Genomic DNA, 14,917 nt, shown 5'->3' with positions numbered 1-14,917 from the left:
GAACCTGCTGGAATGGGTGCTACAGTGAGGGAAAGACGGATTGCACACATACCCCCCAACACACACACACACACACACACACACACACACACACACACACACACACACACACACACACACACACACACACACACACACACACACATGCATGCATTCATGCACACTGCTGCAGGTGCTTGTCACCCAGCGGTGAGTGAAGCACCTAAGTTTCACACACACACACACACACACACACACACACACACACACACACACACACACACACACACACACACACACACACACACACACACACACATAAAGAAATAGAGAGGTGTGCTGATGTGCTTCCCTGTGCAGCGTCATGTGTCACTCGAGTGACATTTCAGGTATTTGTCCTTGAAGGATAGAGGGATGTAGAAATAAAGGATATAAAGGATAAAGGAGGCAGAGGCAGAAACAGCATGGAGGAAGCTGATGGACAAAGGGAGAGAAGGCTGATGGGATTATTTTGCCTGGGTGTCTCTACAGCATGTCTTTGAACCTGTCCATCACCTCTCATCCCCTCGGATCCCTCCTTCATCCTTCCTCCTCTTCTGTCCCTGCACCCCCTTCCTTCCCTCCCTCCCCCCTCTCTCCACGTCCCCTTCACCCCTTAACCCCCTACCTTGATAGATCACATGACTGCTGTGTTACCAGCTGGCTGACTGCTCATTTGCATCACTCCCTTATTAGAGAGATGGCTGGCGGTGCAGGGGATATAGGTAGAGAGGGGCAAGGGGTTAAAGGAGAGCAAGGTGCTGTGGAGAGCACTGGGTGATTGAGGGTCACTGTAGGAATTTAAAGAAAAGAGACAGACCTAATAGGGGAGACAGGAGGATAAAGTCAAACGGAACAATCGAAAGTTACTGTATTCAGCCTGGAAAAATTGAAGCAGGGTTTCTTCAACCTGCATTAGCCATCCTGGGTCCAAACTAGAGAACTGAGCTAAATGTATTAACATCTTACAATGCGACAGCTGCACCAGAAAGTGCTCCATTAGAAGACAGGCTGTGAGTAGAACAGGAATTACTCCTATGCTGGCCAAACATTTTAATGATAGCAGCTGATGAGAAGATCAAATTGGTCTGTATGGAGCGCCACTATTCTACATCAAAGAAGAAAGGAAAGTCTTTCACCGCGGGACTCAACGCTTTGCGCTAGTCTTCATTTGTGTATCACTCTCGACATCTAGTGGCCATAAAAGTTGCTGCTACATTTCATAGGAAGGCGATGAGCCTAAATTAACGGACAGTGAAGGCATCACTATGCATGTTTGTAAAATGTCTTAACCATTTTGAGGCGTAGCGATGAATTAAATATCAAAATGTCGTTGTAACACAGCTTTCTTTTAAATTATGAACGTTTATTCACAGCAAATGCTAAAAAGTCTGCCCAGTGCCTTAAATACTTTTAATTTGTGCTAAGATTTGGAGAAATTCTTTGTAATGAAGCCTTTAAAAAAGTAATGAAGCCTAGTCATGGGCACATACAGTCATTTTACTACTGGTGATAACACAAGTTTGACTGATGTTGATGTACCTTTTCAGTTTAGGCTTTGTCTTAAGCCTCGTGTCTTGTTTAAAGTTTCCCCTTAAAGAATTTCTGTGCAAAGCTGGTTTCAAAGCCAACAGGTGCTATTTAAACTGTCTCAAAAAGCTATAGCAACTGCTTTTTAGTTCCAATAATTAGCAATATTTGTTTGTCTTTTTCTGACGTTAAAAATATGTTTTTTCATGAACTGTAAAGGTCGTATTTAGTTTGTATCGTCGTTGTCAAGATTGTCCAAGAAATTGCTAACGTTTTCAAAATTGGAGAGTCCGGATTTCACAAGGAGCATTGAAGGCAACTGAAGCTATCGTGTTCTTTTTGTGACGCGCATGCGCAGTGAACCAAGTAGGAAGCAGCGCATAGACGATCTTGACGGATTATGTGGACATATCAGTGAGGGAAAGCAGCCGCTTTCGAATAATTTATTTGGGCTTTATGTACTCGCGGAAAGTAGGGGGGCTTTTTAAATGGAAGGCTGACAGCTTAAAGAAAAACCACAGTAATTTAGGATACATTTGAGTGCATGTATTAAAAACTGAGCGACAATGATGTCAGAATGCGACCCGACAGAAACAGAGACCAGCGAACCAGTGCTGGTCACCGGAGCAACAGCGGTGCCTACTTCGGAGTGTAACTTTCACTCCTCGGACCCTCCAAAGGTATTATTTGACAGGAGTCGGTTAGGTTTGGGGTTGGCGACGAACCCCGGAGTCGCCGTTCGCATTTCGGACTCTTGTGAAAGCGTCTTGACCGAGCTTGAGACGGACGGCTCCGGTGAAGAGGCGCTGTTGTTACCGTGCTTAGCAGGAAGCTCGTCGTCTCCGCGGGCTGCACGAGAGAAGAGGAGCAGGCGGAACAGACACAGCTCGTCGTCGGACAAAGACACCTTGGCCTCCCCAGGTAATTGTATTCGGATAGATGCCTGTGTGATTAATAGGCGGCTAGGGCAGGGAACACATGCTCAGTGAGTGGATGTGCTGAGGAACATGTGTTTTTGACACATGACTCAGTGCTAAATTCCTCAGGCTGATTACTATGTTAAGTGTACAGACAACCGTGAACGCGTCACAGTCAAAACGTCTTGTGCAAACCCACTGAGGAGTGTCAACCATTTCACTGTGGCCCCCCACTTAGACCCCCTTCAACGGCCCCTGAAGAGTCAAGGACCTGATTTGGGAAACCAAAACGCCGGATATTGCCACATTACAAAGTTTCACACAGACGGACAACAGTGTGAATGCTAGGAAAACTGTCCATACGTACATGTGACATTGAACGCATTTGTCTTGTGTTTGCATAGAGCCTGTGCCACGCTGTCAGTGTACCCTGTGTGTGTTTCCCAGCCAGCTGATGTAATAGCTGCATGTTATCAGTCATGTGGATGATATGAGCTGGCACTTTCACCTAGTGGTACAGAGTAGGGATAATAATAATCAGTTGTATAATGCACTCACACACACTTTTAATTTTCCTTTGTCAATACAAATTAGGATGAAGCAGGTGTTTAGGTTTCTCGGCGGATCTCCCCATCAGTATAGGTAAACACTAAGAAAGAGGAATCTTTTTTTTCCCTGTGTATTGTTTTGTTGCTTGTCAGTTCCCAGCGTTACCTATTCACAGCACTACTTTTGTTTTGGACCATAAAAAGAAAAAATAGATATGAGGGAAAACAAAGAAAAGGTGATCTGGTCACCATGGAAGCAGCATCTATTCTGACTTAACTGCTAATTGGATTTAACACCTCTCCCCCTCATACCGCCCACCATTTTTTTCCTTCTAACATAGTTCTGAAGCATTTGTCTCTTTCTATATTCACTCATATTGGTCTCTCTCTCTCTCTCCATAGGGATCTATTGTTCTACCAGGTTCTATCAGGGCCAGAAATCTAGGCCACAGGTAGACACTCTGAACCTGAAATCACAGGTGTTAGTGTCCCATTTCCTGTGGCCTTTTAGTATAATAGCATTCAGGTCTAGAATTACAGCACAGTTTTTATTCAGTGCATTACAAAGTAGGAGTCACATGTGGTCCTGAGAGCTTTTGCACTGCGTCGCTTTGTGTGATATAACACGTCATGTGAATCTCAATGGCAAATTCTGGCAGTTACATTCTACCTTAAGCGTACACCTTACAGCTAAAATTTACATTGATGTAATCTGCCAAGTTCTTTGTCCAAGAGCAGCAGGCAATGTGAAATTATCTCTTTTAAAGTTACACAAAATATGTTTAATCATGACCGAGACATTTGCCAACATTGAAATATCAAATCATGTTAGTGTCTAGGCATAGGGCAGATATTTTCAGTGTGTATTAAATAAAGCACCATTTGATCAGGAATATGAGCTTGCAGTGGCTTAGATATATGCTTGTGTATATAGTTCAGTTTGGCCACACATGTTAGCAGTAACCCTTTTCAGAGTGCAGTGTTGCGACATCTCACCCTGTGTGCACTGCAGGTCAGCAGATCTCTAGAGCTCTGAGTGAGCTGCACTCCGGCTGTGAAAGAGCTCTGTTGGGCCCATTAACTGACCAAGGGCTCTGGGAGACAGCATTAAAAATGCATAAGGCCTTTGTGCAGGCAAACACACAGACAGACATGCAAACACTCTGCAGTCTGGTACAGTGCATGATGATGATGATGGGGAGGGAATTTGGGAGAGGGAAAGTATGCATGTGTATTTACTTTCACCCTGGTGTTCCATGAGTGAGAATAATGGAAAGAGAGAGAGGGACATTGCTCCCTCCTGTACTCACACTACACGATGAGTTTATCATAGGCTTTAATCAACAGTTCAGTCCAGCGCAGGCATACATCCTTCATCAGGCATGACAGCTGAATACACGCTCTGAATGTATTCATGGAAATTAAATGATGAAGATAAAATATTATGCCAACACACTGATAAATTGTGTTGTAAATCAGAGGTGTTCAGCAGGACTTTATCACAATCTGTCTTTAGCTCTGTGTTGACATCATATTATTCTTGTATTGAAGATGAAGCGGTTTTTAAATATCAGTGATTTTCCCTGAAGACCACCAGAAAGATACCCTCGGTGCCTAACTCAGGGAAATCACCTGTCTCATACTTGGTAATCAAGCCAAGATGGCCACCCACCCACAATGTATAATAATTACACACATGCACAACACTGTGTGAACTAGATTTGTTGCCATTTAATAGTCTATATAGTATGTATAATCCTTCAAATCAAGATCCAGGAGTATGGAAACTGTTCATGTAAACTGTGTGTGTCAGGTAACAGTTTACAGGTACTGGTCTAGGGCTGTAGGATGATCTGACCAGTTGGTGAAGTTTGTCCAAGTTAAAGCTGGTCTTAAAATCATCTGGTGCTCTACTTTCAGGCTCCCTGTGAAGGCAGGATTTTAATAATTTCGTAGTATAAACTAGGCTAGCCAAGTGCCAAATGGAGCACGAAACACAAGCACAGCTTAACCTTGCTGCCCCAGCTCTACTTTGAGGTGGCCCTCATGCACAGTCCTTGAAAACATAAAGAATGCAGTCGTATGTGGCTGTTGGAGAGAGATGTCAGTGATAATATTGAGGCTGGTGATTTTCAAATGGATAAAAACGAATTTACACAAAGGCCTAAATCACCCGACATGGGATGAAAGACAGTGTGGTTGGAGCCCTCCTGTTAAGTCTGACTCCGAACAGACCACAATAATACATTGTAATGTATTTGATCAGGTCAAGGTGGGATTACTTGGCACTGGCTTGCAAAACCCTGACATGTATCTGATTTTTAAACAACCCATGTCCCTGATGTAATTTCTGCATATCATTATCCCTTTATTCTCTCTTTCCATCGTTTTAATTAGCTTCTCTCTCAGACCCCCTTCAAGTGAATTAGCTTCAAAGCTATCTTTGTTTCCCCTTATCTCTCTGTGACAAATGGCATTTTAACTGTCCTCCCGTGCCTTTGTCCACCCCTCACCCCCCCTCTGTCTGTCCCTTCATCCCTCCTTGCATCCCACTGTGACTTCAGTGTGAATGATACAGAGCATATGGAGCCTTTCGGCCAGCTGACTGTTCTGCCCAGTGTGAGGAGGAGAAGGTAGAATGTGTCATGTCATATGATTGGGCCTTCATCAAAGGAATAATTGGCACCCCGTATCCATTAGAGCACAGTCACACCCAGAGAATTACATTTGATCTGCAAGGCAATAGAAAATGCTGTTTCCTGACAAGCAGCAGAGCCCCTCATTTCGCTCTGCCGCCTCACGGCGAGACGGTTCGTTTGCATGTTCCCTCTGTGCCTGCAGTCGACCTGCATATCCAAAGACAAGCAGGTTTGTTGAAATAGTGATTCTAGATCGCCCGTAGGTATGAATGTGTATGTGAGAGACTAGCCCTACCCTGTCCAGGTTGTACCGCACCTCTCACCCAGTGTGTGCTGGGAACCTTTCATGGCATTGAACAGGATATTTAGCGTTTCAGAGAGTGGATGGATGGCTCTAGTTGCCTCTCATATGCTAACTGTGTGCATGATATCACGGAGTATAAAGGATTATTAAAGGAGAGATTGTAGATGGAAAAGGCTGACCTGCGGATATGGAAATAAACATTATTTGTATGATAGTTATTGCCATTTTAAGTTAATGTTGTACATTCATAAAAATTTATTCTTCTCCAGATTTGTTTTAGGTATTTTATAGAGAAATGTAATTTGTTTCCTTTTGACTACGTTTTTCAAAGATGACCGGTGAATGCCTAAGTATTATTCATACAAGAAAATGGAAAAGATGTCTTTAATGGCAATCCGATCCTTTTGATAAGCTGTAGCACAGGTGAAAGCAGGTGAGCGGTGATGAGATTGTCAGGGTGATGAGACGAGCTGCAGTGATATCTCACTAGGGCTTCAAACTTGCAAATTACTTTTTGCTGCTTATCAGTGTTTGAAATCTACTTTCGACGCTTTTTGCCATTCACAATTTTTTTAACCATTTATGTGTCAGCATGCAATATTTAGATAACATACAAGGAATATTGCTAATGTGTTTCAGTTATGATTGTTTCGATAATTATTTAGCAGTTATGCTGATGTTGTTCCCTGATGATGCTTTAAGGTTCACAAAACTGTACCATTTACTCTATTTTAACACAGTACATTGGACGTGCCATGATGAAGCAATAGCATTGTTCTGCCCATAATACAACTATGAATATTTATCTGGTCTTTCTCCCGTTTAAGGTACCAACAGTGGGGACTTCAACCATTTCCCAGACGATCCCGAGTTTGCAGATATTATCCAAAGGGCAGAACAGGCTATCGAGAATGGCGTCTTTCCAGAGAGGATTTCCCAGGGTTCCAGCGGGAGCTACTTTGTCAAAGACCCGAAGGGGGTGAGATAGAGGAATGACTCAAAGCCTGTTTACACATGGCTTTAACATGGTTCTTGGCTGCTCCAATCACAAGTGGACAGCTGTTAGTGCAGCTGTATGTCTCCTAGGTAGTAATTCAACATGCTAGCTTTTTGACATATAGCTTACTGTTAGCTCCCTATAAGTTGCTTCTACATGTTGCTTAATGAGAGTCGAGAAGCTGAAAGGAGTGAACAAGAGGCAAGGAAATGAAAATTCACAGGAGGAGGTATCTACAGCGGGACTGGCTGAATGATGCAGCCAGAGATGCTTGCATCGATAACGGATAGCCAGCATGCATGATTAGCATCACATTAACAAGTTAAATGTACGCTCCAGGGAAAAGATATTGATCTCTAACTTGTTAGCAGCATCTCTGGCACTTCACATTTGCTGTTTATAGCTTTACGTGTCTTGCCTGTGGTTCTTCAGTCTTGTTCTTTAAAGTTCTAATAGAATTAAAAAGGGGTGGTTCTGCTGTATTTATGTGTGTGTGCTGTGTTTCCCATTGTTTGAATGCATTTTTGATAAAGCACTCTCTATCATCTTTTCTTTCTGCAGAAAATCATTGGTGTTTTCAAACCAAAGTCAGAGGAACCTTACGGTCACCTGAACCCCAAATGGACCAAATATTTTCACAAGGTACATTGTGTCACATGTTTTATTTGTGTGTGAACAGTCTGAAGGAATATAAGCAGATGTGTCAGCATTCATCTTTCTCAAGGTTTGCTGATGGCACCCTTTTCTTTCGCCCTCTCATTAGCTGTGCTGTCCGTGTTGTTTCGGCCGAGGCTGCTTGTTGCCTAACCAGGGTTACCTCTCAGAGGCTGCTGCCTCATTGGTTGATACCAAACTCGGCCTTGGAGTGGTGCCAAGAACGAAGGTGACATTTTTAAATTTGCTATGTGCCATCACAATTTAACTGGAATCCATTAATACTTTTAGAGCTGTCAAGGAACTTTCCAGCAGTGTCACAAAATACAAATAAACCAGTGCTACCTGGGCATCTTTTTTTATCAGGTGGTGTATCTGGCCAGTGAGACATTCCACTACAGCGCCATTGACAGAGCCAAATCCAGAGGGAAGAAGTACGCCTTAGAAAAAGTCCCCAAGGTGGGACGACGCTTCCACAGAGTGGGCCTGCCACCCAAGGTAACAGAGCAGTAACCCTCCACGGTCTAATGTCACCAACCTTGAGCTGTTTTGTGTGAGAAATCCATGAGAAGTATTGGCTGGAAACTCTTTTCATGCTCATTCCTCTGTGGTACTGTGCATCCTTTTGGCTTTTATTTTCATTAGCTTCATGTTATTGTGTTAAACACCTAGTTGCAGCATTTTGACAAGGTATGTAGAAATACACCATTTGTTTTGAACAATTAGAACAAATAGTTAGATATATACATCTCTCACAAAAAGTTAGGGATATTTGGCTTTCGGGTGAAATTTATGGAAAATGTGAAAAGTTCAGGCTACAGTGATATTATATTATGAAAGCAGGGCATTACTGTAAGTAGAAGCGTGCAATGGTGATTTCCTCATCTCAAACAGTTTATTGAAGCAAAAGCCAACAACAGTGGTGGGTATACCACAACAAAAAGCATTGTATTGCATTGAGCATCAAATACAGCTTGACAACGACGTCTCATGCTGTTCACAAGTCCACTTATTGTCTGCTGAGGCAAGGCATCCCACTCTTCTTGTTGGGCGGCCCTCAGGTCATTGAGGTTCTAGGGTACAGTTACAGTTACGAGCCTCTAGAAGAGGAAGAAGAAGAAGAAACATACTTTTCATTATCACACACAGAGTTTAGTTGCACACTACACGCCATGCTTCTGTGAAATTATTATTCTCCGCATTTAACCCATCCTTGGTCCGTCCTTCCTCCACGGCAGACCAGGAGCAGTGGGCTGCCAGCCGACAGCGGTGCCCGGGGACCCAACTCTCTGTCGTCACCATTGGTCAGGTGGTGATCTTCTAGCATGTTTTTAGTGGGGGTTATTTAAGGAGGGTACCCCGGGAGAACATGCAGACTCCACACAGATAGGCCCCTTTTTCCTCGAGCAGCAGGCACTGAAGGCATGGTGGAGGACACGCCACCAGCGCCCACAGCGGGATTCGAACCTGGACCTTCTTGCTGTGAGGCGAGGGTTACCACTTGTTCCACCGTGCCACCCAAAGGACTCAGCTGATCCCACAGGTTTTCTATGGTTTCTTTCATCAGAGAACAGCACTGAGGCCCACTGGTCCCTTGTCCAGCGTAAATGCTCCCTGGCCCATGCTAGACGATGACACCTATGCCTGGTGGTGTGGTCAGGTACCCTTGCAGGTTGTCTCGCACGCAGACCACGCTGATGTAAACAGTTTTGAATGGTCTGACGTGACACTTGGGTGCCTCTGACCTCCCTTAAATGTGTCTGGAGTTGAGTAGCATTCATCATCCGGTTCCGCAGGGCACTGTTCACAGTGAAGAGGTCATCAGTGTGGGATGTGGCCAAAGGAAGTCCACGTCTATGCCTTTCTGTGACTCTTCCAGTCTCTCTGTATCTCTGTTGCAACCTGCTGATGACACTCTGTGACACTCTAAGCTCAGTGGCCACTTCCCTCTGAGAACATCCTGTTTGAAGCCTCACAATGGCGAGGCACTGTTGATCAATTGTCAGGTGGTCTCATGATGTCAAAATGTGAACAGCATGATGAAGAGGACTGTTTAAATACCAATTCTAATTGAACCAGGAAATGTATTGATCGATTCATAGATCAAACACCTGTTGTGAATTTTGCTGTTCAGCTCCTTTTTAGAGAACAGCAAGTTGTGCAAGAAGTACTGAAACATTGAACAGTTGGAAACACAGTTTAGAGAAGGTCAAATTAAGTTCACCTGTAAAGGTTATAGTGCATTTTATGTTCATCCTAAAAATTCATCCGAAAGCTGAACATCCTTCAGTAGTGAATATTTCCATGTACATGGTTTGCTTTCTCATCCTTATGTAATAAAAGAGTGAGCGGTGGACTCAGAATAGCTGCTGAAGCAGCCCTGGCAGAGGACAGTGGAAGGAATCATGCCACACTTGCCTGTCTTTCTGTTCCCTGAATAGACAGGTTTATTCAAAGAAATAGGCCAGAGGAAGAAAAAACCTCATCTCTGCTTTAAATTGTGTTTTTATTCCAGGGGTTTTCAAACACCGACTGGGTATTCTTATCTCTTTTATAGTGTACTGAACACGCATCCAGTGCCAGTTTTAGCATCCAGTCAAAAACATGTAACGTAAGGGGCAGCTCCCTGTGTCTCATCTGAAGCAGCCTTCTTAATGATCTATATCTTTGTAGATGATTTAGAGATGAAAAAGGTGGCAGAAAAGTGTTCAGGAAGTAGTATGTTAGCTACTTAGCTTCTTATTACAGTTTCACATCTTACACCATTGCACCGCACCACATCATATCCATATAATCAAACTACACTGTTTTCAGACCACTGAATGCTGCAGTACAATGTTTTTGAAAGTACTATATGTGATGTGTTCCATGCTGGGTGTTTGTCTCCAGGTGGGCTCATTTCAGCTGTTTGTGGAGGGTTACCGTGAAGCAGACTACTGGCTGCGGCGCTTTGAGGCAGAGCCTCTGCCAGAGAACATCAGGAAGCAGCTGCAGTCACAGTTTGAGCGGCTGGTAGTGTTGGACTACGTTATTAGAAACACAGGTGAGGCTGTGCCTGTGTTGACATTTAACAGTGTTCACCAAACTTAAAGAGAGCATTGCTTCACGGTCCATCAGTCAAACTTTGTTCGTTCCTGTTTCTAGAATTTGACCATATCGTGTTTGACATGTTTACTGTTGCATGCTAGCAGTTCACAGTCACTGTCACCAGTGTTTGTCGCATGTCATAGCTGCTTGTAGCCATTTGCTAAGTCAACAAAAGTTTCAACAAAAGATGAACATTAAGACGTGAATTGGAGTATGGAACATTCATTTTCATTAGCCATAGAAGCAGCTTTGTAGGAATATCAATAGCTGTCGGATTGTGCTCTCTGTCTCCACCTACAACACTGTACACCCACACTACACTCCTTTACCTAAAGTTTCTCTTTGTCTTCCACCTCAGATCGAGGAAATGACAACTGGTTGATCAAGTATGAGAAGCCAGGAGAGGGAGATGGACGAAAGGTGAGCTTAAATCAACACCCACTGAAGGTGTGTTCAAAGAGCACATTTTCACCCTGCTTCAGGCAGTTGAACTGCTGGAATGTTGCTGCGTTTTCATCGTGGGACACAGCTCACGTTACAGTTCACACCCAAAGCTTGAACGCACACACACACACACACACACACACACACACACACACACACACACACACACACACACACACACACACACACACACACACACACACACACACACACACACACACACACACATCTATGCTTGTGTATTTACACAGGACACACAGGGGGCCACATGCACGGACAATAGCTTGGACATTGCAGGTCTGGAACAAACCAGAGCCCCAGTGTCTTTGCTGCTCACAGCAACCAGAACACCTATCACCACCATCAATCATTATTTGCCACGTGCTGATACATGACCAAAGGTTGTCATCTCCCTGTCCTATTAATCAGACCTTTGGTCAGTGATCAATAACTGGTCATCGGTCATTAATCATTCACTCAGTTGTTGGTGGTGACGTCACTGATCGTCTTTCCTCTGGCTGTAGGATGCAGAGTGGCCAGAGAGCAGTTCAGACTCCTGCATCAAGATCGCAGCGATCGACAACGGCCTGGCCTTCCCCTTCAAACACCCAGACGAATGGAGAGCCTGTACGTTGGTCTCTTTCCTCCCTCACCTCTCTTCATTCATGGTCTGTCTTCACAAGTAATGGTGTGAACAGCGGTTATTGACTTTCATCCTGGATTTAATACTTTTTTTGTCATTTAATCTATAAAATGGCAAAAAAGGATGTTACAATAAGAATGATTAATTTTATTTATTTTCTTTTTTTTGCCAAAACCGACTATCTAGATCCCCCTTTGAGAGTGTTATGACAGAGAATGAAGCACAGTTTACAATAAATAAGATCACAGTAAAAAAATACAGTGCAAAACAGTAAAGGCATAACTAGACAGTGTGGACTCTAAACAAATAACAGAATTGTTCCAGATAATTGTGACAGAGCAAGGCTGTGACCGTAGAGGCAAGTAAAGGTTGTTTAATGTCATACAGCGCATTGACAAAACGTCCTGTTGTGTTGCCTCCCTCCATTAGACCCCTTCCACTGGGCATGGCTCCCCCAGGCTAAGGTGGCCTTCTCCCAGGAGACCAGAGACCTGGTGCTGTCCCGCCTCTCTGACATGAACTTTGTCCAGGACCTCTGTGAGGACCTGTATGAGATGTTCAAGGTACAAGCCACCTCATTACTTATCCTCTTCCTCTGTTTGTGCAGATTAAAATGAATCTCCTTCAGTAGTCATGTAAACAAATGGCTGCCTGGCAGCAGAGTAACATTTGCTAACAGGAGTTATTCTTTTTCTCTTCAGACGGATAAAGGCTTTGACAAGACAATGTTTGAGAGACAGATGTCCGTTATGAGGGGACAGGTGAGTATTTTTGCCTCTTTGTTCCTCTCAGCCTCTGTGCCTTTTCGCTGTCCTCATTGTCTCCTCTGATGTGTTCTTGTGGTTTATGTCCTAGCTCATTTTCCTTTCTCTCTCTCGTGTCCCACTTTCAGGCACTTGCATTGTTTGCTCTGTAACCTCATCACTACCCATGTTAAGCTAGTTCCTCAACCTCCGTCCATGTCCCCTGCCCTGCTCCAACTTCCATGTCTTTTATTCTTGTTCTCACCTCTAACCCTGTTGTTCTTTTTACCTCCTTCTATTCAACACCTGAGTGTGTCATAGCAATTAGAGCACAGTACAGTGAACAGCAGCTGACAGTCATTTCCATACACTGTAACAAGTCTCTTTTTTGCCCAGTGTTGTTGTGTTGTGTTAAGACCATGCACCAGAAAATGCACCAGAAAACTGAACTGCACTTTATCTCATGTCTCTTTTGCTCTGCATAGTTTCTGCAAGTTTCCATATTTCACCCTGTTTGTCACCAGGTATTGAACCTGACACAGGCGCTGAAGGACGGGAAGAGCCCCATCCAGCTGGTGCAGATGCCGCGGGTGGTGGTGGAGCGCAGCCGCTCAGGCGGCCAGGGACGTGTGGTCACACTTGGCAATGCCTTCACGCAAACCTTCCACTGCAAGCGCCCCTTTTTCTCCTCTTGGTAGTCACAGATGGGTGAGGAAGGGGAGCTGAGGAGAGACGTCTGCATCAGCTCTCTTTTAATCCTGAAGTCAGGAAGCGAAAGAGGAGACTGCTCATATTTCTTTGGTGAGAAGAGAAATGTGGAGAAAGACACGATGATTGAAAGTAATATGCACTTCTGCACATTCCTCATTTTGTGAAGAGAGTGCAGAGAAGCATGGGAGCTGGAGAGATTGGCATACCAGTGTCTCCCAGAGTCCTTGGGGCTGTTTACAGTTGCCATGGTGACTTGATTGGATAATCTTCCTTGCCACAGAGGTGGGCTTTGTTTACTGTTAAGCAGAAAGGATTTTATTAACCCACCTGAAGTACATACTGAAGTCTCTTGCAAGGTCTCTTAGTGGGGCTAATGGCCAAAGAAGAAGCACTTACAGACCACAAACTTAAACCCCACGTACACCTGATATTAAAATGCAGTCTGCATCCGGACACGTCACCTAGATAAGACAAGTGTTAAACGAGTGTTGTGTACAGATCTTTGGTAGGTGTGAACGCAATTCGCACAACCTGCTGGCATCCGTACACAAGTGATACAGATATTTGTTATTAACTAACATTATTTATTTATTTATCTTTTCAAGTTTAGACAGCAAGCAAGCAAGTGGGAGGGATGAAAGAGACAGGCCTCTAATTACTTATTATGTGCCTATTCTGTGCCATGAAAGCTCCAAAGACGTGTCATTTAACAGAACTGCATGAGAGAAATATGGTTGGGAAATGAATGATATGCAGTAAGAAATAACTGTGTGTGTGTGTGTGTGTGTGTGTGTGTGTGTGTGCGTGCGTGCGTGCGTGCGTGCGTGCGTGCGTGCGTGCGTGCGTGCGTGCGTGCGTGCGTGCGTGCGTGCGTGCGTGCGTGCGTGCGTGCGTGCGCGCGCTGGTGCCCGTCGGCACTCGTCTGTGCAGCTGATCTGCTCTTAACAAGGCGTATAATTTATCTAGTCACAGAGTCGCCTGCATGCCGGCACTGCAACACTCCACGACAAACTGATACAGTATGTTTTATATAAAGAAAGGAATAACTTCATGTATTACATTTACCAATGGTGACAAGCACGTAACAATTTGTGGTTTCCCTCAACTGAACTACTCACATTTTTTTTTTTCTTTTGAAAGAGTCTCACATCAGTCATTAAATGACTCGCGCTCTGGTTTTGTTCCGAGAACAGAGATCCGATCCCAGTGAAGACAATGCGAGTGCAAAAAAATATCAGGTGTAAGCACAAAGACAAGATGGCATCATTTATTGTCCACATAACGTATCTGGATACAGATTTTCATAGCAGGTGTATGTGGGGTGTGACAGATGTGTGGTCCAGTGGTGTTTGGGAATCTGAGGACACAGATCTCTCCAGAAAGTGAAGTTGTTTTTGTTTGTTTTTTTTTCTCTAAATCTGGGACAGTGTTGTTCCTGGTCTGGGATAAAGTCTAAAAATATTTGCTTTGCCTTGTAGGATTACTTATTGAAATATAGATGTGCAATTGCACTGCTGGAAGTGTTTGACGAATGCTACACAGCTGAGCGTTACTTTCTCAAAACCACATCTGTTAAACAAACACAAACCCAGTGTCTTCAACTCTCACTACTGCCAAAATCTCTTAGTGGAAGGAATATTTGAAAGCCTCAAGAAAAGGATATTGTTGAAACTTGAATATGG

At 43.9% G+C, this 14,917-nt stretch overlaps 1 protein-coding gene across 1 annotated transcript in view; it reads left to right on the top strand.

Moving 5' to 3' along the window:
- Positions 1–1,907: 1,907 nt before the first annotated feature.
- pi4k2b (phosphatidylinositol 4-kinase type 2 beta) overlaps positions 1,908–14,917 on the top strand; it is a 13,400-nt gene continuing 390 nt past the window's right edge. Inside the window, exons 1-11 of the mRNA XM_070989282.1 lie at positions 1,908–2,469; positions 6,784–6,935; positions 7,515–7,595; positions 7,717–7,836; positions 7,974–8,105; positions 10,497–10,650; positions 11,053–11,114; positions 11,663–11,765; positions 12,211–12,344; positions 12,483–12,542; positions 13,049–14,917. The exon at positions 13,049–14,917 is cut by the window's right edge and continues 390 nt beyond it. Of these exons, the coding sequence (XP_070845383.1) occupies positions 2,115–2,469; positions 6,784–6,935; positions 7,515–7,595; positions 7,717–7,836; positions 7,974–8,105; positions 10,497–10,650; positions 11,053–11,114; positions 11,663–11,765; positions 12,211–12,344; positions 12,483–12,542; positions 13,049–13,222 (1,527 nt within the window). The 5' untranslated portion in view covers positions 1,908–2,114 and the 3' untranslated portion in view covers positions 13,223–14,917. The remainder of the gene's footprint in view (positions 2,470–6,783; positions 6,936–7,514; positions 7,596–7,716; positions 7,837–7,973; positions 8,106–10,496; positions 10,651–11,052; positions 11,115–11,662; positions 11,766–12,210; positions 12,345–12,482; positions 12,543–13,048) is intronic.

This window comes from Chaetodon trifascialis, chromosome 2, assembly GCF_039877785.1.
Source record: "Chaetodon trifascialis isolate fChaTrf1 chromosome 2, fChaTrf1.hap1, whole genome shotgun sequence".
In the NCBI taxonomy this organism is placed as follows: domain Eukaryota; kingdom Metazoa; phylum Chordata; class Actinopteri; order Chaetodontiformes; family Chaetodontidae; genus Chaetodon; species Chaetodon trifascialis.
This window is presented reverse-complemented; position numbering and strand designations above follow the sequence as displayed.